The 22287-nt window shown below is 53.7% G+C and overlaps 1 protein-coding gene and 1 pseudogene across 1 annotated transcript in view; one reads left to right on the top strand and one right to left on the bottom strand.

The window, feature by feature from the left end:
- Positions 1-6873: 6873 nt before the first annotated feature.
- Positions 6874-7219, bottom strand: LOC121146239 (annotated as a pseudogene).
- A 4366-nt stretch (positions 7220-11585) lies between these two features.
- Positions 11586-22287, top strand: part of ACVR2B (activin A receptor type 2B) — a 31290-nt gene continuing 20588 nt past the window's right edge. Inside the window, exon 1 of the mRNA XM_040965641.1 lies at positions 11586-11735. Within this exon, the coding sequence (XP_040821575.1) occupies positions 11684-11735 (52 nt within the window). The 5' untranslated portion in view covers positions 11586-11683. The remainder of the gene's footprint in view (positions 11736-22287) is intronic.

Here is a 22287-nt window from a genome sequence, read left to right as displayed (position 1 = left end):
AGATCTCTTCAGTTGTACATCTTAGGACCGAAATGAACATGGGGACAGGGTAGGGCAGTGTTGAGTGGTACACGCTTTGATAAGGTAGCTCAACTAGAGCAATGAAAACAAAGAAGTTTAAGGAGCTCTGTGTTGTGGGAGTTAGACGGGCGTGCTACAGCGCAAGTTACTCAGTCAGAGAGTTGAGGCTTTAATCAAGGGAGAGCAGGACTAAGCCGTAAAGGTATGCTGTACTACCAAACAGCATTATCACTGCAGGCCTTGTGGCATAGCGGGTAAAGCCACCGCTTGGGCTGCCGGCACACCTGCAACAACCATCTCACAGTGTGGTTTGAGGCCTAACTCCTCCACTTCTGATCTAGCTTCCTGCCAGTGCACTCTGAAAGAGGCCAAGTGCTGAACCAAATGCGTGGGTCCCTGCTACCCGTGCGTGGGAGACTCAGATGATCCTGGCCCCTCACTTGAGCGTGCCTCAGCTCTGGCTCTTCCAGGCACCTGGGGAGTAAATAGGCGGACAGAAGATTCTCTCTGCCTGTCAAGGAGTGGAAAGTAATCAATAGAGCATTGAACATGCAATCAATTTCATAAGCCCAGGTGTATTAATCAGTACATCTGGAGGACCTCATTCATCCGAAAAACGTCAGGTTGGCCTACAAACCTACTTTTATTATTTACAGGAGGCCTAAAGTAATCCAGGAAGGCTAACAAAGACTCCGGATGCAAATACCCCAGGCAAGTAGAAAGTAAAAAACAGGAAAGTTACAGCACCCGGATCTGATAAGGTGGATGTGGGGGAAGAAGAACCTGGGGTATTCCAGAATGTCGTTTCAAAAGTGTGCAATGGGGGTGGCACTGTGGAGTAGCGGGCTAATCTGCCTGCAGGTGCTAGCATCCCATATGGGCACTCACTTGAGTCCTGGCTATTCCATTTCGGGTCCAGTGCCTGCTTTGCCTAGGAAAGCAGTGGATGATGGCCTGGGTCCTTGAGCCCCTACAGCCATGTGGAAGACCAGGAAGAAGCTCCTGGCACCTGGCTTCAAATCGGTCCAGCTCTGGCTCTGGTAGCCATTTGGGAAGCGAATCAGCAAATGGAAGATCTTTGTCTCTGCTATCAATCTGCCTTTCAAAGAAAAATAAGTCTTTTTAAAATATATATATATATATATATATTTATTTTTGTTGGAAAGTCAGATTTACAAAGAGGGGGAGAGACAGAGAGGAAGATCTTCTGTCTGCTGGTTCACTCTCCAAGTGATTGTGACAGCCAGAGCTAAGCTGATCCGAACCCAGGAGCCAGGACCTTCTTCTGGGTCTGCCACATGGTGCAGGGTCCCAAGGCTTTGGGCCATCCATGACTGCTTTCCCAGGCCACAAGCAGGGAGCTGATTGGGAAGTGGAGCAGCCAGGATATGAACCAGCGGCCATATGGGATGTCTGCACGTGCAAGGCAAGGACTTTAGCCGCCAGCCTGCCATGCTGGGCCAGAAACATGTCTTTTTCAAAAGATAAAGTAAAAAGCACGGATACAGTCGGAGCTGCTTTTACTTTGTTCTCTGCCTTTGTCATGAAAACCTTGTGCCTGGGCTGGTGTAGCAGGTTAAGTTGCAGCTTGGAACTCCAACATCCATGCCAACATTAGATGCCAGTTGAGTTCCCGGCTACTTGGCACTTTTGCCAATGTGTTTGGGAAGGCAGCAGAGATCGCTCAACTGTTTGGGTTTCTGCTGTGCATATGAGAAACCTGGATGGAGCTGAGGGCTCCTGGCTGAGCCTTCACCGTTGTGGACACTTGGGGAGTGATCAGAAGGTGGAAGATCTCCATCGCTCCCTCTCTGTCACTTTGTACTTTTTTTAAAAAAAGATTTATTTATTTTATTATGAAGTCGGATATACAGAGAGGAGGAGAGACAGAGAGGAAGATCTTCTGTCTGATGATTCACTCCCCAAGTGAGTGCAATGGCCGGTGCTGTGCCGATCCGAAGCCAGGACCCAGGAACCTCTTCCGGGTCTCCCACAGGGGTGCAGGGTCCCAAAGCTTTGGGCCGTCCTCAGCTGCTTTCCCAGGCCACAAGAATGGGAGCTGGATGGAAAGTGGAGCAGCTGGGATTAGAACCGGCACCCATATGGGATCCCGGTGCGTTCAAGGCGAGGAATTTAGCTGCCGGGCCCTGTCACTTTGTACTTAAGTTAAATAAATAAATAAAGCCGCATTTTAGAAAAGGGAAAAGAATGTGTTTCACCTTGCCTGACCAAAGCCATCCAGGATCAGTCGTAGTAGGTGACTGCTCTAGAGACTTGAGTCCAGAGGTAATCAGGAGAGCCGTGGAGCCCTGCCAAGTGCAGCCTCATTACGAGCCTATACTCTCATGAGCTAAATAAGTATTGTCTTAAGGCATTGGGATGTAAGGTGGCTAGTTATGCAGTAATAGATAATTTGAGGAAATCAGTGCCAAGGCCAAAAGCAGTGTAACTGACATTGATACTGTGCTGTGGCTGACAACCAGAAAAATAGTGAGAAAAGAAGGAAAAGACACTGGGGAAAACGTGCAAGGGGACTTGGAGGGCACTAGGAAAAGTGGCAGCCCGTGTGACTTACTATCTGTGGTACTTGTAAGACAGCAAATGGCAGGCCCGGCATGAAAGCATAGCGGCTAAAGTCCTCGCCTTGAACGCGCCAGGATTCCTTATGGGCACCGGTTCTAATGCCGGCAGCCACACTTCCCATCCAGCTCCCTGCTTGTGGCCTGGACGGCCCAAAGCCTTGGGACCCTGTACCCACATGGGAGACCCCAAACAGGCTCCGGACTTCAGGCTTCAGATTGGCTCAGCTCCGGCCGTTGCGGCCACTTGGGGAGTGAACCATCAGACGGAAGATCTTCCTCTCTGACTCTTCTCTCTGTTGCCTTTCCAACAAATACATGTTTTTGCTTTTTTTTTTTTTTTTTTAAGAAAACAAATGACTCTAATGGGCACATGAGCTTGAGAGGAAAAGTTTCTAAATGGACAGTTAAAATGTCCCCTGGCTAATACTCTGGGGGAAAAAAAATACCAGCATAGATTAATCAGGCAATGCCAGTTCACATCCCCTGGTGAATCCGAGCACCAGAATGGAGTGTGGGTCAGGCCAGGTTGGGTAACAGCATATGCCAGATCACATGAGGACCAGGACTGGGGTCTGGCTGGGCTGGCTAGGCTGTAGCCCCCACCAGAGTAAGCTGGAATTAGGGACAGGCTGGGACTGGTCCAGGCTACAGCAACCACTGGCAAATGCCGAGGTGAAGCGGGCCATGCCAGACTAGGCCGCAGCACCCAACCAGAGTACATGACACCCAGAGCCTGGTAGGGGGCCTGCTGCTGGAAGACCACTCCCACTGGTGAGTGAGAGAGCTGGGATGGGGGCACACCAGGCAGGACAGGGCTACAATACCTGTTGGCCTGCGTGAGAGCCAGATCGGGGGACAATCAGGTTGGGGTGACTGTTCCTACTGGCGCATACGCAAGCTACAGTGGGTGTGAGTTGGCTGGGCTTTGCTGCAGCATCAGCTGCAAGAGGCTGGCACGGTGGGCAAATTCTGTCAAGCTAAACTGCAGAACCACCTGGGCTTGAAGCAGAACTGACTCAGCAATTGCAAACACCAGCATATGCATATAAGCTGATTGGGGCAACAGGCTATGCCAGACCCTGTATTGGCAAGCTCATACAATAATCAGGTCTGGGATCACCTCAGATGAAGTTGCTTTTGGGATCCCCCCCGCTGTACCGCTGGACTCAGAACCCCAACCATGGAGAGAATTGTGGGTTCCATGATCCAACTGTGGAGTGCATGTGTCAGAGCAGGGCCTCCTCAGTGGCTTAAATGGAGCAGGGGACAGCATATCCAGATGTACATGGAGGACATGGCAGTACATTGGAGTCTGCGGAGGACACCTGGTACCACAGTAGAGCATAGAGGACAGAACAAATCAATCATCTACCTCAGCCATGTGTTGGCAGTGCAAATCTGGGCAAATGGAAACTCTAAGGTGGACTATGTCAGCCAGTGGATTCTGGAGAGATTTCATCATGCTTGGAGTGGCAAAATCAGCAGTAATTCAAAACTGTTGAACTGTTGAAGCCTCTTGAGCAGGACCCTCTTATCGTGCCCCACATCGGGGACCCTGGGGTGGTATCGGGTAGCTGTCCTCCATCCAAGGGTGTAGAGGCATTTGGGAGGCTGGGTGTGGCTTCCCCTTTTATTTCCCCCCAATCCCCCAGATACAGGGAGGAGGAAAAGAGAATGTGCGAATGGTGATCTCACCCACCTTCCTGTAGGCCTGACCCTTATCACTCTGATCCACTATGTAAACATCAAAATAAATCAAAATAAAAACAAATAATAATAATAAAAAAAGGAGAGCCAAAACTTCAGGAATAAAATCAGTAAAACAGCATGATACATTTTGATTACAAAATGAATCATTCTTGTACACACCTATTAAAAATGACATGTGAGGGATAAGATCTCCATTACAATAGCAAGAGAAAAGTCAAAATACTTGGAGCTAACACTGAAAGAAAATTGCGAAACATTGCTGACAGTACAAAAATAGACTTGAGTCAAGGAATTACTCAGACCATGAAGATTGAACATGTTTCAAATAAAAATGTCGAGTTTTTTCAGGGTGGAGGTGGTGCCAGAATCCATTCAAGGTGATTCTGTGGATAGGCACATGAGCAGAACTAGCCAGGAAACTGAGAAATAAGTTCATCCAGGGCTCTATTACAAAGTGAAACTCATCCAGAAAAGCTGTGATGCTGGCTCAGGAACAGGCAAATCAATGGAGCAGAACATTCAAGTTCAATAGTGCACCTGTAGGGCCCAGCACGAAGGCTCAATGACTAAATCCTCACCGTGCAAGCGCCAGCATCCCAGATGGGTACTGTTGCTTAGCTTGACTGCTCCCATTTCCCATCCAGCTCCCTGTCTGTGGCCTGGGAAAGCAGTGGAGGCTGGCCCAAAACCTAGGCACCCTGTACCTGCATGGGAAATCCGGAAGAAGTTCCTGGCTCCTGGCTTCAGATGGGCTTGATCTGGTCATTGGTGTCGTTTGGGGAATAAACCAATGGATGGAAGATCTTCTGTCTCTTCTTCTCTTCATAATTTCTGATCTGCCTTTCCAATAAAAATACAAAAATAAATACTCCCCCTTTTTTATAAGTGGGCCTATAGTCACATGTGGATGTGTGGAACGTAAGAAAGACACTGCTTCAAAATGTGGTGCTAGGGATGCAGTCAACCTGGACAGTCATACAGAACACAGAGCCATGTCTGTTGTCATCCAACAGACTAACTTCCAAATGGGTTGGGGATCTAAAGATAAAGAATAAAGCTGTGCAGATCCTAAAGGAAAACTTCATTTCTTTTTATATTATACATTAAAAAAATTTTTAAAAATATTTAGTTATTTTTATTGCAAAGTCAGATATACAGGGAGGAGGAGAGACAGAGAAAGTTCTTCCATCTGATAATTCACTCCCCAAGCAGCTGTAATGGCTGGAGTTGTGCCAATCCAAAGCCAAGAGCTTCTTCTGGGTCTCCCACGCAGGTGCAGGGTCCCAAAGCTTTGGACCGTCCTTGACTGCTTTCCCAGGCTACAGCAGGGAGCTGCATGAGAAGCAGGGCTGCCAGGATTAGAACCAGTGCCCATATGGGATCCCGGTGCTTGCAAGGCAAGGACTTTAACTGCTACGCTATCAAGCTGAGCCCAACATTTTTAAAAATTGAGTCTACAGTTGTTTTTTAATGAAGTCTTGTGATGGCTTAAGTTAAAATTTTGTGCCGATGGCCTATGTCCTGTTCCTCAGTCCCTCCAATGAGTTGGCAAAAGCACCATTTACTGAAGACTGACGCACAGCAGTTCCCTAATGTAATGTTTCCAAGTAGCTTCTAGACAATCTTCAATTCTAAGTTAGTCTCTGGTAGTAAAGAATCCACAAATTAAATTTCACTTGTTACTCTACCTGGTCATGCTAACATTCCAAGCACCTGATTTATTTATTGGAAAGTCAGATATACAGAGAGGAGGAGAGACAGAGAGGAAGATCTTCCGTCCGATGATTCACTCCCCAAGTGAGCGCAACGGCTGATGCTGGGTGCAGGGTCCCAAGGACCTGGCCGTCCTCAACTGCTTTCCCAGGCCACAAGCAGGGAGCTGGATGGGAAGTGGAGCTGCCAGGATTAGAACCGGTGCCCATATGGGATCCTGGCACATTCAAGGCGAGGACTCTAGCTGCTAGGCCACGCCGCCAAGCCCCAAGCACCTGATTTTAATGACCATCTATCAAATGTGAGATGTAAATATTCTGATATACAGCAACCCCACCAACTTACCTTTCAATAAGGCAGTAGTTTAGAGAAGGGAATTTTTCTTATTAGATCGACACAGGTAAGAGCAGAAATACAAAGCAGACACTTTTGTCCACCCTCGGCTCTTGCTTTTAGTAAATAAAGAACACAAAACAGAATGTGGGTTGAGTCCTGCTTCGTTTGGAGTGCTTTTCCTGGTGTTTAAATATAAAGCCAACCTCCTAACGGGTTTTGAGATTTTGTGAAAAGTGGCACATGAGTCTAGTCCAATCCTATCCTTTTAAAAGGGGAAAAGAGGGAGAATGTTGACTGAACTGGAAATTACCAGCCACATCTCAACAAACCCAATCGCTTTTTTATTTAACCCCACAAGGCAATCTTATTTAAAATCAGGACTGCCGAACGAAACTATTCTGTCGCCCATTCACGATCTGAATTCTGCTATAGGAGAATTAAATGATGGTGGATATTAAAAAAAAGTCATGAGAGGTTTCTGGTTTGTAATAAATAAGGCAGTGGCCAAGCATCACTCAATAGTGGCTCTTTTGAGATAAGCTATCAAGTCTGCCCTCTCATTCTTCTTCTTAACGCTGGCGGAGATCATCTTGGTGCCTGGACGTACTTCTTGGGATTCTCCAGGTACTCCAGGTACTCCATCACAGTGTCCTCTGCTCAGGTACTCCATCAGAGTATCCTCTGCTCAGGTGATGTCTTTGTTCTTGTTGGCCATCTGTGTAAAAGAAGCTGGTGGCATGCCCGGTTTTCCACCCAAACAGACCATGGAGATTGGGTCCAGTCTTGTGCTTGCCTCCTTTTGCCACGGTGTGACACTTCTAAACAAACATCTTCTTGCCTTTCTCAGCATCACTCATTTTTTGAGTTCGTGCTGGTCGTTCTCCGCGCCAGAAAGGTTGACACTGGGAAGCTGGACGTTCCACTCTCCCAACATTTAAAAAAATTTTAAGCAATTCCTTTTTGGGTACTGACACAGCAAAAGAGTAACAGTTATTTAAAATTTTATATTTATGCACAGATATGTTAGGACAAATCGAACATATTTGGTCATTAAGTCTCAGTGCCAAATATTAGAAGCGTATGATCCTGTATTGGGAGTAGCAAACCCCAGATTCCTTTAAAAAACCAAAGCTCAGGGTGAGCCAATGGCTTAGTTGATAAATTGTCACTTTGCAAGCTGGGATCCCATATGCTGCCAGTTCATGTCCTGGCTGCTCCATTTCCCATCCAACTCCCGTCTTGTGACCAGGAAAGCAGTAGAGGATGGCCCAGTGTCTTGGGACCCTGCACCTACGTGGAAGACCCAGAAGAAGCTCCTGTCTCCTGGCCTTGGATTGGCTCATCCCTGGCGGTTGTGGTCACTTGGGGAATGAACTAGCAGACAGAAAGTCTTTCTTTGTCTCTCCTCTCTGTAAATTTGCCTTTCCAATAAAAAATTTAAAGTATATAAATCTTTTTAAAAAGCCAAAGCTCATTGACAATGTTTGGTTGCACTGTGAGTCCTGTGAAAAACTGGAAAGCATGCTAACTCACTGACATTCAGAACTCGGTCTCACAACTTACCTGGGTGCGACAACTTATCTTTTTCTCAATGATTAAATTCTAAAAATAGCGATGTGATTGGGACAAGGAATTTGTGCACCTTAATCTGTTATTCCCACTTTTGATGAAGCATATATTCATCTTAAAAAAAAAGAAAAGATTTTGGGGGGCTGACACAGTATCCTAGTAGCTAAATCTTTACCTTGCATGCTCCAGGATCCCATATGGGTGCTAGTTCGTGTGCCGGCAGCTCCACTTCCCATCCAGCTCCCTGCTGTGGCCTGGGAAAGCACTAGAGGATGACCCAAAGCCTTGGGACCCTGCACTCAAGTGGGAGACCCAAAAGAAGCTCCTGGCTTCAGATTGGCTCAACTCCGGCCACTGTGGCCACTTGGGGAGCAAATCAATGGATGAAAGATCTTCCTTTCTGTCTCTTCTTCTCTCTATATATCTGACTTTCCAGTACAATAAATCTAAAAAGAAGATTATTTGGGGGCTCAGCACAATGGCTCAATTGGTTAATCCTCCCTTTCAAGTGCTGGAATCCAAATGGGTGCCTGGTTGTGTTCTGGCTGCTCCACTTTTATCCAGCTCCCGGCTTATGGCATGGGAAACAGAGGAAGATGGTCTAAAACCTTGTGGGAGATTCAAAAGAAGCTCCTGGCTCCTGGCTTCAGATAGGCTTGGGACCCTGCACCCAAGTGGAAGATCTGAAAGAAACTCCCATTACCCAAATGGCCGCGATGGCCGGAACTGAGCTGATCCGAAGCCAGGAGCCTCTTGCAGGTCTCCCACGTGGGTGCAGGGTCCTAACGCTTTGGGCCGTCCTCGACTGCTTTCCTGGGCCACAGGCAGGGAGCTGGATGGGAAGTGAAGCAGCCAGGATACAAACTGGCGCCCACATGGGATCCCGGTGTGTGAGAAGTGAAGACTTTAGCCACTAGGCTACCACGCTGGGCCCTCAAACAATTTATTTATAAGTTCATGGGAAAGTTTATGCGACTATACAATTAATTAAAATGAAATTTCTTCCCCATAGTGGTGGAGCTAAACTAGCCCCAGGACAAACGATATTGTAAATCACAATGCCTAGCTTAAAAAATTGATTATGAGTCCTGGTGCTACAAGGTGGAAGATTAGCCTGCTAAGCCACCAGGCTGGTCCTGAGCTGCTTCCTTGGGTGTAGGCGCAGACCTGGCTGCTCATGATGCTGCTAGACGCTGGCTGCTTGGACACCATGGGAGCCTAGGATGTCCACCAGGTGGCCACAGAAATGTCACATGCCTCCTTGGAGTTCAGGCACATTGTGTCAGCTTCCCCTCCATGCTGGTGTGGTGGGCACAAGGGCATTCAGGGGCAAGAACTCCCAGCACTGCGGTTTGTGAAGTGAGCATGGGTCAGTACAAGCAGGACATGTGGGTGTGCAGTGAGGGCCACCTAAGGGCTCCTCCAGGCCCTGTAGGCAGGTGGCAGCCTTGAGGTAGGGAGATACTAGCTGGGGGAGATGGCATTGGAGATGGTGGCCCAGAGTCAGTGACGGTGGCCTGTGTGCCACATCATACCAGCCACTGTAGGGATGACACTGCCGAGCCCATGGAGCCACAGGGCCTGGCATATCCTCCCTCAGTGCCCCAGGTTCAGGCTGGTACCAGGCTCCAGGACAAACACAGCCTTGTTCCACACGGCTTGGGATCCTGCTCTGTCTCTGGCCGGAACTTAGGTCCAAGCAGCATTTCTTGCTGAGTGCAAGGGGAATGACAGAATGCCGTGGTTCCCGGTGACTTCCCCCACAAAGGTTGATGGGGATAAGCTCAGCTTGGTCCTCAGAATGAAGAATAATACTTGCAATCTAAGAAAACACGTGTTCTAGCACAAAGCCACTCAGTCCCATCTGGATGCCTCATCCAGCACTTCCTCCTCGATACAGGATTCTGACCTGACGGGGATGCTCCTGGCGGGTCACTTCCCAGGACACTGGACAACCTGCTGCAGCCCTTTGCAGCCACTGCCGTCGGTCAGGGTCAGGGCCATCCAGCTCCACCTGCTGTTCTGGCTATCAAGCCAGCTGTGCTCTCCAGTGAGGCCTCTGTGCTCCCTGGGGCTTCTGTTGTCTTGACACCTGATACCCACGTTTGTGACACATTGCTCTCTCTTAACGTGCACCTGACCTGGAGTGGAACAGAAGAGCGGAACCAGCCAATTGAGTTTTTGCATGTGGATTAGCTGCTACCTTCCAGAATGAAGAAGCCAATGGCTTCTCCCTTCTAGAAAGACAGGTGGGATGTGGCTCTCTCTGTGGCCCCCTGGGGGAGGGGGTCATACCGCCAGGGCACACAGTGGCAGTAAATCCTTGGACAGCCTAGATAATGTGTCCTTTGTAGGGATTGTGGCAAGAAGGGGAACCAAGAGGAATTTAGGGGGGGGTTCAGAAATCTTTGGGCAGTGATTCTCAGGTGTGGTCTCCAAGGTGTTCCTTCTGTGTTCAGACAGGTGTCCACAGCACCAGACTTCCCTAGTCCCTGAGCTCAGCCAGGTGGACTCAGGCTGCTCCTGGCAAAGTCGCGACAAGCAGAGAGTAACCTGAGGACAGCGACAGAATCCCAGGACCCCGTCGCCATCCTCCCAAATGCTAATGCTCCCATAAGGAGCATGGAGTCTGAGAGTATCAGCAGGAATCTAGGCGAGAGGAGAGCTGCTGGCCGGACAAGAACTACAACCTGATGGCCCTTGGGAACAGCTCCCTAAGGCGTGCCTCAAGGGGCGGGGCCGTGCTGAAGGCCGCTGGGGAAGGCTCTGCCCCCGCATCCTTGGATGGGTCCTCAGGATCCCCAGCTGCGAGTGGGGTGCGCGTGGATTAAGGGGGGAGAGGAGTGGCGCAGCCCCTGGGGCCTTACCAGTTCATTTGTCCCATAGCTATGACTGCCCTGTGTGTACTGTTCTGAGTGACCCTTCATCACGCAGGTGAACAAGATAGGTGTCCAGCCCAGAGTCCAGCCACTGGCGGGGGGCGGGGTGGAGTCACCCTCCACCAGTGTCTCACGATTGGCGTGCGTTCGGGAATCCCAGGTGCAGTGGCCACGGGGGTCCAGGGTCCCCGAACCATCCCGTCCACACATACACGCACATGCGTGCACGCACACACCTCGGCCACCTCCCCTCCAGTGGGTCCCGGCCAGCGTGTCCTCCCAGAGGGCGCGGGCCGGAGGCGTGGCCTCCGTGTTGTTGCCGCTGCGCGTCCCGCCCCCGAGGGGGGCGCGGACCACGCGGCCCCAAGGCCCGCCTCCCCTCCCCCTGCCCGCCCGCCTCTTTGTATCCAACATCCGGGTTTCCCCGCTGGCTCGGCTCCGTGGCCGCAGCTCAGGAGCCATTTTGGACTCGGTTCAGCTCCCCTCCCCCAGCCCCTCCCCCACCCCACCCCCCTTGTTCATGGCCCCTCCGGACTCGGCCCCTGCGCCCCGGGCCCGGGCCCAGCCCCGATGCGCTATGCCTGAGTCGGGCGCGCCCCGGCCCGTGGCCCACCACCGCCGCCGCCGCCCCCCGGTCCTCGCGTCGTCCCGGAGCCCGGACCGCAGCCTACGCCGCCCGCAGCGGCCCTGAGCCCGGCCCTTGGAACCCAGCACGCTGCCCGGGGACGAAGGCGCTGGAAGCGCGCGGGGGAACGAGCCGCAGGCAGGAGCGGGAAGGCTATCGCGGCTGTCGCCCGGCCGGCCCTGCGCGCCCCGGGAGCGCCGCGCGGCCCTACCCGTGGGCTCGGGGTGTCCGCGGGGCGGCGCCGGAACATGACGGCGCCCTGGGCGGCCCTCGCCCTCCTCTGGGGATCGCTGTGCGCCGGTAAGCACGGGGCGCGGCGTGCGGGTCGCGCCGAGCCGGCCCCTGCTCGGCGCGCTATTTACCAACAAAGGGCGGGCCTGCGGCCTCGTCCCGCGCCACCTGTACGCAGTCCGCACCTCCCGGGGCGGGCGAGGACCGGGACGGGTGGGCGTGCTGGGAGCCCCGTGCGCTCTGCTTGTGCGTGCGCTCCGGGTTCGCAGGAGGCGCCTCCGCCATGGTTGCCGGGACCCGGAGCCTCAGGGTAGGGGTGCGCGCGCCATGGGCGCGTGGAACCCAGGGCGAGTGAGGAAAAACTGGGCTCAGCAGCCGAGCGGGGCGGGCAGGTGTGTGCATTGCGGGAGGGGGACGGTGGGACTGTAGGTGCAGCCGTCACCGTGGGAGTAAGGCTGTGCCTTCCTTTGCACCGCCAGTTGTAGTAGAGGTGGCTGACTTTACTGCCCTTCGCATCCCTGCCACCAGCCCACTTCGCCTTCCCTGTGCGGTGGCTCTTACCTACACCCGCCTTGCCTGCGTTGGGCCCCTGTGTTTCGGGCCGCTTTGTTCTGGGCACTTGGTACGGGAGGAGGGATGAACAACACTTTAACAGGTCCCTGTCGCCCGAGCTTCCAGGAGGCACGTGGCGGGGGCGGGTGGCAGACTCTGAGTCCGCCAGAGGCTGCGGGCGCGAGAGGTCGGGGAGTGTGTGTGTGTATGCAGGTGTAGCACGCGGAGTGTTACCAGAAAGCGCCTTTTTCCTTCCCCAAGACCAAAACACTGGTTTCCCGCTCCCGGTGGTGCCGGGCGCGCTGAGCCTGGGGTGGGCGTTCCGGGATGCGTTTCTGGGCGGGCAGCTCTAGGGAAACTTGGGGAGTCGGAGCCTTGACGCTCCAGCAGAAAGCTCAGCCTGGCAGCTGAGTCCTGCGCGTCTTTGTTCCCCTGCCCCCATTACACATGCAGCTCGGGTCCCCTGCCGCCCGCGGTGGCAGCAGTGCGGAGTCTGGGAAACCCGCGAGGGGCGGTGCCCAACGTGCAGGGGCGGGACTGGGATCCCCGCGCCACTGCTGCGGGGGTGGGGAGATGGGGATCCCAGCCCTACCCCAACTCCGGCATAGGAGTTTAAGTCAGGGGCGGAGTTGTTGTGCAGCCGGGGGCTGCGTGCCCGGCGAGCAGGGCCTACCGGGCGGAGGAGACCAGCATCTCCCACTCGGTGCCTGGGTCCCTGGCGGTAAGGGGCGTCACGACTCTGCCGGGTGTTGCAAGGACGGTGTGTGTGCTGCCCTTGGCAGTGCTGTGGCTGAGATGTCTTTTCTTAAGAAGAGGGGCTTTGCATTGAGAGGGCCGGCGTCGCCTGCCTCCCCGGACACGGATTAACGTCCTCAGGTGCTCTCCGTCTTGAGGGCAGGACTGGGTACCTGGCGAACCGTGTGCTGCTTTCCTGCACCGCTGCGCTTTGCTTGGGTGATGCTGACCGGTGCACCTGCCTGGGAGGAGCTCGAGCACCCGTGCTCCTGTCCTGTGAGGGTCCTGGGGGGGGAGTTGCTCTGGGTCCAGTAGGATAACGCTGATCCTTTTCCTCAGCCCCTGGCTGCCCCCTCCCCATAAGGCCCTTGTAGGAGAAAGTCTGGAACTACACCACCCGCCCGGAGGAAATAAGCGTGAACTACTCTACCATGGACCTCACAGAGCTCCTGGAGAAAAGAATTAAAGATTTATTTATTTATTGCAAAATCAGATATACAGAGAGGAGGAGAGACAGGAAGATCTTCCCTCCGATGCCTCACTCCCCAAGTGACCACTGCAACGGCTGGTACTGAGACAATCTGAAGCCGGGAGCCAGGAGCTCTTCCAGGTCTCCCACACGGGTTGCAGGGTCCCAAAGCCTTGGGCCATCCTCGAGTGCTTTCCCAGGCCACAAGCAGGGAGCTGGATGGGAAGTGGAGCTGCTGGGATTAGAACCGGCGCCCATATGGGATTGCAGCACGTTCAAGGCAAGAACTTTAGCTGCTAGGCCACTGTGCCAGGCCCTGGAGAGTGGAATTAAAAGGTTAGTTAATTTTGGTGCAAAAAAACAAAAAAGATTGTATCAGCTGTGCTTAAAACATTTTGTGCAAATGCCTTTTGTGGAGAAGATGCTTCAATTGCACTTGTAGCTTTTTTGCACTAAAATTTTTTATTCTGTATTTCCACAAATGTTCTTAAGTATGTGTTTGTGTGTGTGTGTAACTTGTACTTTTGCAGCAGCCGTGGTGGTGTCTCGGCGTGCTGCGGAAGTGGGACCCAGCCTGGCTGTGGGGGTGTGTCCTGGTGTGGGCTGGACGCTCTGAGCCATATGCTGGCTGACCACTGTCTTGGCTTACTGCCTGCCCTCAATGTCCCCCGTGACAGAGAGAGCACATGGAAGGATTTTTTTTTTCCTGTGTTCCTTTAGTGGGGTTCATTTTGCCATAAAGGTCATAGCTCCGAAAACCATCGTATTACAAGTTAGGGCTGCAGCGATAAATCTTGAGTAGGTGGGGGAAGGGAGGACATTCCATAGTGAGGTGAAAATTAACTTTATTTCCGCTAACACATACGAAGTACTCGTTCTAGCAATCAGTGTTAACACAGGTGTCCGGCCTCCAGGTTTGTGCGGCTCCTCGTGTCCCGTGTGCGCCCTGCACAAACCGAGCAGCTCAATTCTGGTAGCACTTCCAGTTCTCTGTCACCTGGTGGGCTGGTGATGACCGAGTTGGCCAGAAAAGGCAGAACCGTGGCTGTGGTGACGATGCATGGCACCTGTCAGAGGGTCAGCGATCAGTTCTCCCTGACCCAGAGTCCTCAGGCCACAGGCATGGCACTGGACACTCCGGATACTCCATGTGTTGTGGGAGTTCCTGGCTGTGTGCATGTGTGTGGTCCCCATCAGCAGGCCTGTGGATGGACTGGACCGGGGCGGGCTGTGTCTCCTGTCTCAGGTCGCTCAGGTAGGCTGGCTGCTCTCAGATCCAAAGATACTTTGTGTCCCTTTGTTGAAGGCAAGTGTGGAGGAGTGAGTGAGTGAACTTCGGGCCTGGGATGGTGGCTTTGACCAAGGATGTGGCTGCAAGGATCTTGGCTTTGAGCCCTGGCTGGGTGTCTTCGGTACCCGTCCTGACAACATGCTGGACACCGCAGTCCCTGGTTTGGCTTGCAGGCTGGCAGAGTTGCCCTTTGACGGGAGTGGGAACCCTGAACACAGCTGAAACCAAGAAAACTTGCCCATTCTTTCTGGCTCTAGACCTGGGGAACACTTAACCTGCTTGTACTTCTATGTTTTTAAATTGATTATTATTATTTTTTAAATATTGTTTGCATAGTTGAGAGAGATGCATACCCACGTGGGTCTCTGGTTAGAGCGGGGAGGTTCAGGTACTGAGAAGGGTGGGTGGATATATGTATGTTTATCTATCTACTTATTTATTTTTCTCCTGTGTCCACAGGGGAGGAGGGAGAGGGGTTGCTCCTTGTTGACAAATTACATCAGCACCTGGGACGGGGGACAGTCATTGGGTGACGCCTTGGAGAGCCGGTGTTGGGGAGAGTGTTCCAAGGTTGTGACTTGAGTGGTTTTGATCCTTCTGAGACCTTGTTGATTTTGTTGCTCCAGGTTTGAGAAAATCATTCTAGTCTGACTAGGTCTACCTTAGTGCATCCACAGACCCAGGAACAGGCTACAAAGCCTGGCCAGGAGAGTTGTCCAACCTGTTCTCTTGCCCATCCTCTGACGTAGTTGATGTCTTCTGCTGGGCTAGATGAGCTGGCTGTCTTGTTCCTTGTATGCATCTGTACATCCTGTCCGCTGCACAGGCACTGGCAACTGAAAAGGCCTAGTCCTGACACGTGCATTTTCCAGGGTGGCCAGGGTCTGAATCCAAGAGTTCAGCTGGGAAATTCCCCAAGAACCCTTGCCTGGGGTGTCCTCAGATTTGACTCTTGTCTTCACTAGCTAGTGCAAGCCAGGTGCGGTGTGTCAGCTGCACCAGCTACACGTACTGCAGCTGCCTGGTCAGTTTCATCTCAGCACCATACCTCAGTGAACCAACAGGTGCTGTGGCCCATCCCAGCCGGCCCTCTACATGCCTCGTCCTCAAGCAAGTGCCGTGGCTTAGTCGGGGTGACCCCCCCCAAAACCTCTTCCAGCTCCATCCCCAGCCTCTGCTGTTGTCTAGCCCAGCCTAACCTGTAACCCGTCGGCTCTTTTGCACACCCATGGGTGCTGCAGCTTAGCTCAGCTCCCTCCTTCTCAGACCTGACCCTCAGGTACCCTTGGGTGCCACCACCTTATCCAGTCTGTCTTGCCCCCAGGTCTGGTTCTTATACTCACCAGTGATAGGTACAGCCCAGCAGAGGGATGCCTACAGTTCCCCTGCCAGTCATGTTCCCAGCCCTGGATCTTGTACTTGCTGGGGGGTCCTGTGGTATAGCCTGATGTGACTTACAGCCAATCCCAACACTTGCCAGCCAGTACTGTGGCCCAACTGAACTGGTCCATACCTATCTGGTTCTCGTTTATGCCAGCGGGAGAAGCAGCCTTGCCCAACGTGGCTTGCCCCAATCCCAACTGTCACTCTCACCAGTGGGGGTCCTTCTAAGTTCCCTACCAGGCCCACTCCCAGCCCTAGGTCTTGTGTGTACCAGCAGGTGCTGCAATCCAGGCTGAGATGGCCAAGCCCCAGTCTTGACATTTGCCACCAGGTGCTGCAACCTGGCTCAACCCGTCCTGCTCCCCAGTTCCAAGCTCTCGCTGGCTGGTGCAGCATCTTAACCCAGCTTAGTCCATCCCTAGCCGTCATGTGAACTGGCAGGTGTGGCGGTGCAACCCAGCCTGGCCTGTACCCTGTCCTGGCTCTCAGTGTGTGCTGCGGACTAACCTAATCTTGTCTAGCTGCTTCCAGCCCTGGCTCTTGGCACTCACCAGCAGGAGCTATGCCTAGTAGAGAGTTCCCTAAGTTCCCTTATCAGGCCCTAGCAGGTGCTGGAGCCTAGCCCACATGCATGTTGATGGGTGTTGCAGCCTTTCCTAGCCTGGTTCACCCACAGCCCCCGCACTTGGCATTCACCAATGGGAGCTGCAGTGCAGCGGGAAGTCCCCAGAGCCCAGGCCAACTCTCGGCGCTGGATCTTATGCATGCTGGTGGTGCTTTAACCTAGCCTCGCCCCAGTCTTAGCTCTTGCTGGTGGGTGTTGCAACCTAGCCCAGCTGGATGTAGCCCACACCCTGTTCCTGACTCTTGTGTGTGCCAGTGGGTACTAGCCTGGCCCATCTGGCCTGTCCCTAGACCCAGCTGCAGACCTGGCCACAGCCCCATCTCTGTTGCTCCCCAGTAGGAACTGTGACCTCATAGAGGAGTTCCCCAAGTTCTCCTACCAGGCGTGCTGCTAGTCCCAGCTCTCACACATGCTGGTTGGGGCACTGGCCCTGCTTGGCAGGTCTGCCCTCAGTCCCGGCCCTTGCCTGTGCTGGTGGGTGCTGCAGCCAAGCCACACCTGGCTTTCTCGCAGCTTCAGGTCCCATGAGTGTCAAGGTAGGTTCTTGTTAGGTGAGTCCTCTGGTCCAGTCGAGCTCAGTCCATTATACCCCAGCTTTCCATGTGATCTTGTGGGTGCTAAAGTCCCACAGAGGTGAACCTGCAAGTCCCCTGCAAAATCGCCTCAGATCTGGTTCTCTTCTCTATTCTGTGGCTGATGTGACTCACCCCCTGCTCTGACGCAGGCATGCCCCCAGCCCCAGCTGTTGTGAGCACCAGTGGGAGGCAGGCAGTGTCAGTTAGCCCAGTCCAGGTCTCCACATGGGCAGGTACCTTAGCCAGTTTCCCGTGCTCTAAACCGCTCCATTTCCGTTTCCTCTCCTACCCGAGAAGTGCAGTGGCCAGAAGTCACTCCTTTCTTGTTAAACATGCCTTCAGCCACTGCCACTCCCCTTCACCAGGCAGTCTGTGGTCCCTCTACCTGGGAGCTGGGGTGGCATGTTCAGGCTGGGATTTCCCCCACTTTCCCCATTTACCTTTTTTTTAAAAAATAGAAAGAATAGGTAATTATGCTGGCACACACACATTGGCATCAACCAGGCCCAGAAATACCTGCTGGCTACTGCTTTCTTTTTTCCCAGCAGTATATACTCTCCTTAGGTACAAGGCAACCTAGACAGTTCAGCTGGGGTCAACCTGCCGGCTTGTACTACTTTACAGATCTTTCTGGACAAGGAGGGTCACCCCAAGGCCCCTGGTACTTCACTTCAGGCACTCCCTTTGCAGGAGTCTAGGAAACGCCCCCATTCTACACCCAGACCTTCCACCTCATGGGAGCAATGATACCTGGTGTGTGGTACTCTGTGTGTGTGTATGCACACGCATTGAGGATGTACCATGAGCATGTGCTGTCCCTGTGCATGTATGTACAGTGCACTGTGTGCATGTGTTGTGTGTCTGTATGTACAGTGCATGTAACATGCATGTGCTACGTGTCTGCATGTACTGTTTATGTAACATGCATGTGCTGTGCGCGCACCTGTGTACCATATGTGCAGTTTGCATGTGCACTGTGCATGTACTGTGTTTACACACTGCTTGCTTCCACTGGACCTCTTCCAGTCCTGGCTGTCCTTCCGAGGGGCAGCGTGTTACCCGAGGGAGTGCCTTGCTGCCTCTGCTTGTCACCCCGTCCTGCCGTCGCGGCTGGCTTCGTCTCCCTTTGCCTTGCGCGCTCCTGCCCGGCGTTCAGCTCCCAGCACCGACTCTTCATTCTCTCCAGGCAGTTTGCCCCGAGTGCCAGGAACCAAAGGCTAGGACTTAGTTCCACGAGCAGATCCTGATCTGTCACCACAGCCTGGGCCTTGAAACACAGTGCGGGGCCAGGGATGGTTGAGTGGCTTTGTGGCGAGGTGGACAGGCAGTCAGGAGCCGTGGGCTTCATGTTAGAGCAAGGACTATGAGGAGTGGGCAGGGGGAGCTGGCCTGGGCACCGTGGGACATTCTGCAGTGTCCCTGGCCCCCACCCGCTCGTTACCATGTTACCTCTCTCTACCTGAAGCAGCCAGAAGCTCTTTTGGATGTTGCCAGAGTCCCTGGCAGAGGTGGAGGTGAAGCCTTTCCCCTTGAGAAGCACTGTTCTAGAATGTTCCTGGGTTTGAATGAGGCAGATTCTCAGGGCGGGCCCCCACCAGCCCTGCTGCTGCTGCTGCTGCTGCTCGGGGTGTGAGAGGTTGGTTCAGAACGTGTGGCTCGCTGTGCTGCTCACTGCTGAGGAGAACCCTGGCGTCCTTGAGTTTTCCCAGAAGTGGTTCGGGTTTCACGGAGGCGGCAGTTGTGGGTGGCCGGGCAGCCTGCCCGTCCGCACCCGCCCACCCCCGTGTCCGTCGCCTTGAGGCTGGCACCCGGGCCTCTCTCTCCCGAGCGCCCAGAATGTCAGGAAGTGCCTGTTGCTGGGGGCCACTCTGCCTTGCCCCCTGCCCCATTTCTACTTAAGCTGGAAGGCGTGCGAGCTGCGTGAGGCGTGCAGGGGCTGCGGTGGTGGGACCAAGCATGCCCTGGCTTGGTCCCCGGAACTGGAGCCAGCCCGCCCTGCAGCTCTCCCGCCAGCCCCGGCGACTGTGGACCTGGAACACCCAGGCCGGGGACGCAGGGGAAGGGGGACAGCCACCTTCCACAGGTACGCGCACAGGGCGTCCCCGTTCCCTCTCCTGGGGGTTGTGCCAGCTGTTCAAGGGCAGGCCTGGGAGGTCCAGGCCGCCACTCCTGGACATGGGGTGGGAGCTCTGGTAGTGGGACAGAGGGGCCCTGTCCTAACGGAACCCATTCTGGGAATGATGCTTTCGAGGGACTCTGACTCTGCTGTGCTGGGAATTGTCAGGTCGCCCTTGGGTGCTGGGCTGGCAGGGGTGGAGACACCCCCCAACACACACCTGCTTGTCCTGGATGTGTGCTTGCCTCTCTCCACTCCCCTCCCCTCCTTCCTCCTCCTCCTCTTCTTCCCCCTCTGCTTTGCATCCGGGTCTCACCGTCCTCTTTTGGGCCTCCTCCTTGGCCTTGTGGTCCAAGCTCTGGTGTTGCTGGTACTCAGGCTCAGGGTTGCATAAGGTGGTGGGTGAAAGAGATGCTGGTGTCTGCTCGCAGGTGCATCGGTGAGCTCCTGCATCCAGGATGCTGGTGGGCGCTACAAGGCTGTGCCCAGGAGGGTCTGGCTGACACTGGCTCCGTGCCTTGCCCTGCCTGTTCCCATCATGCTGCGTGCACACAGGTGCCATTTCCTGAGCTCCTAGAACCTGACATGTTTTCATTCACAGGCGCGCGACTGCTGAAGTGGGTGTCAGAAAAGAAACCCGTTGTGCCGGGCACCTGAGCTGCCCTGCTCCCAGGAGCGTGTTCTCTGTTAGAGGCCTGGCCTGCTGGGCGGTGGGGTTTCCTTTACCCTGGCCAGGTTCTGGGCCCGGGGCCGGGCTGTTCCGCGAGGCAGGCTCATTGCTCCTATTTGCACATGTTCCCCTGCGGACTATTTCAGTTGCACTCTGACAGGCTACGCAGCTAAAATTAGTCCTGGGGGAGGCGGAGGGAGGCTGGAAACCCAAACCCTTGGCTGCAGGATGGTGGAGCCTGCTCTCCCAGGTTTGCGGCTGAGCTTTCGGGAGATGTGACCAGCCCCAGCTGTTGTCTGTCCGTCTAAGGACAGGGCGGGGGCCCTGTCGGCCTCCCAGACTCGAGCCAGTGGAAAGCAGAGGCCGACTTGGAAGTGGGTTCTGTTGAGTGTCAGGGCCAGGAAGTCTTTTTTTTTTTTTTCCTGCTTGGCTTCTGCAGTGGTACACGCTGTGTTCAGGTACAAAGCCGATGCTGGTCATGGCCAATGTCACTGACCCCTGTCCTTCTCTGCTGCGACTTGGACAGGTCCCTGGGTTCAGCCCCAGCACGGCAGCCGGGTACTAAGAAAGCCAAACTTCATGTGCCTGGGAGGGAATTTCCTTCTCAGCTCCATCCTGACACTGGTTTAGTGGCCTGAGTCCCCTAAGGGGTCCAGCTTCCCCAAGCGTGGTCAAGGCTTGTGCAGCCAAGGCTCGGGTGCTGGAGCTGCGGAGGACTCGGGCAGCTGAGTTCTGTTTTCCTGTCCCTTCTGTGCACCTGCAGCCTGCAGGGATGCTAAAGCAGCGCCCGGAAATGTACCCAGAGCTGCTCTCACCCAGGGCTCCCTGGGTCCCCACCCTGCGATGGAGTCGGGGGATCAGAAGTGACTTTGGCTCTAACTTCTCTTCCCATTTTAAAGGTATAGAAGTACGCGCATTCATTGGAAACATTTAGATACCAGATAAGACCAGGGCCTCCTTTGCCTTGGCAGAGGTAAACCTTTTGAAGTTGTTGTGTCTGTGTGTATAGAAATTTATTTATTTGGGAAGCAGAATAGCGGGGAGAGAGAATGTTCCATCCAGTAATTCATTCCTCAGATGGCCACAGCAGGCAAGGCTGGGCCAGGCTGACTCCTGGAGGCTGGAGTTCCATCTAGGATTCCCAAGAATGTGGGCTATCTTCCACTGCTTTCCCAGATGTGTTAACAAGGAGCTGGATCAGAAGTGAAGCAGTCAGAACTTGATATAGTCACCAGCTTCGCAGGCGGTGGCTTGAGTGGCTGTGCCACAACACAAGCCCCTCAAGTTTGTGTATCGGAACACATTTTTTAAAGATTTTTTTTTTTTAATTGGAAAGGCAAAGTCAGATATACAGAGAGGAGGAGAGACAGAGAGAAAGAGCTTCCGTTTGATGATTCACTCCCCAAGTAAGCACAACGAGCTGAGCCAATCCGAAGCCAGGAGCCAGAAGCTCTTCCGGGTCTCCCACGTGGGTGCAGGGTCCCAAAGCTTTGGGCCGTCCTCGACTGCTTTCCCAGGCCACAAGCAGGGAGCTGGATGGGAAGTGGGGCTGCTGGGATTAGAACCGGCACCCATATGGGATCCTGGCAGGTGCAAGGGGAGGACTTTAACCACTACACTATCGCGCTGGGCCCTTATTTCTTGTGTGAAAGTCAGAATTACACAGAGGGGGAGATTCAGAGCTCTCTCATTCTCTAAAGACTTTTTAAAAGGTTTGTTGATTTGAACAGCAGAATGACACACACATGCACACATACGGATCTTCCATACACTGGTTCATTTCATCAGGGATTTCAGCAGCTGGGCCTCGGCCAGGTTGAAGCCAGGAGCAGGAATTCCTTCTGGGTCTTTGTCATGTGGGCGGCAGGAACTTAAACACTTGATTCATCCTCTTCTGCTTCCCAGGCACATTAGCAGGGAGTTGGATTTGAAATGGTAGCATATGGGGCCTGGCACAGTAGCCTAGTGGCTAAAGTCCTCGCCTTGCATGTTCCAGGATCCCATATGGATGCCAATGCATATCCTGGCAGCCCCATTTCCCATCTAACTCCCTGTTCGTGGCCTGGGAAAGCAGTCGAGGACGGCCCAAAGCCTTGGGACCCTGCACCCGTGTGGGAGACCCTGAAGAAGCTCCTGGCTTCAGGTTGACTCGGCTCCAGCTGTTGCGGTCACGTGAGAACCAGTGGATGGAACATCTTGCTCTCT

Source organism: Ochotona curzoniae, unplaced genomic scaffold, assembly GCF_017591425.1.
Source record: "Ochotona curzoniae isolate NIBS_2020 unplaced genomic scaffold, NIBS_Ocur_1.0 contig_1302, whole genome shotgun sequence".
NCBI lineage: Eukaryota > Metazoa > Chordata > Mammalia > Lagomorpha > Ochotonidae > Ochotona > Ochotona curzoniae.
The sequence above is the reverse complement of the archived record's forward strand: the minus strand, read 5'-3'. Positions and strand labels throughout refer to the sequence as shown.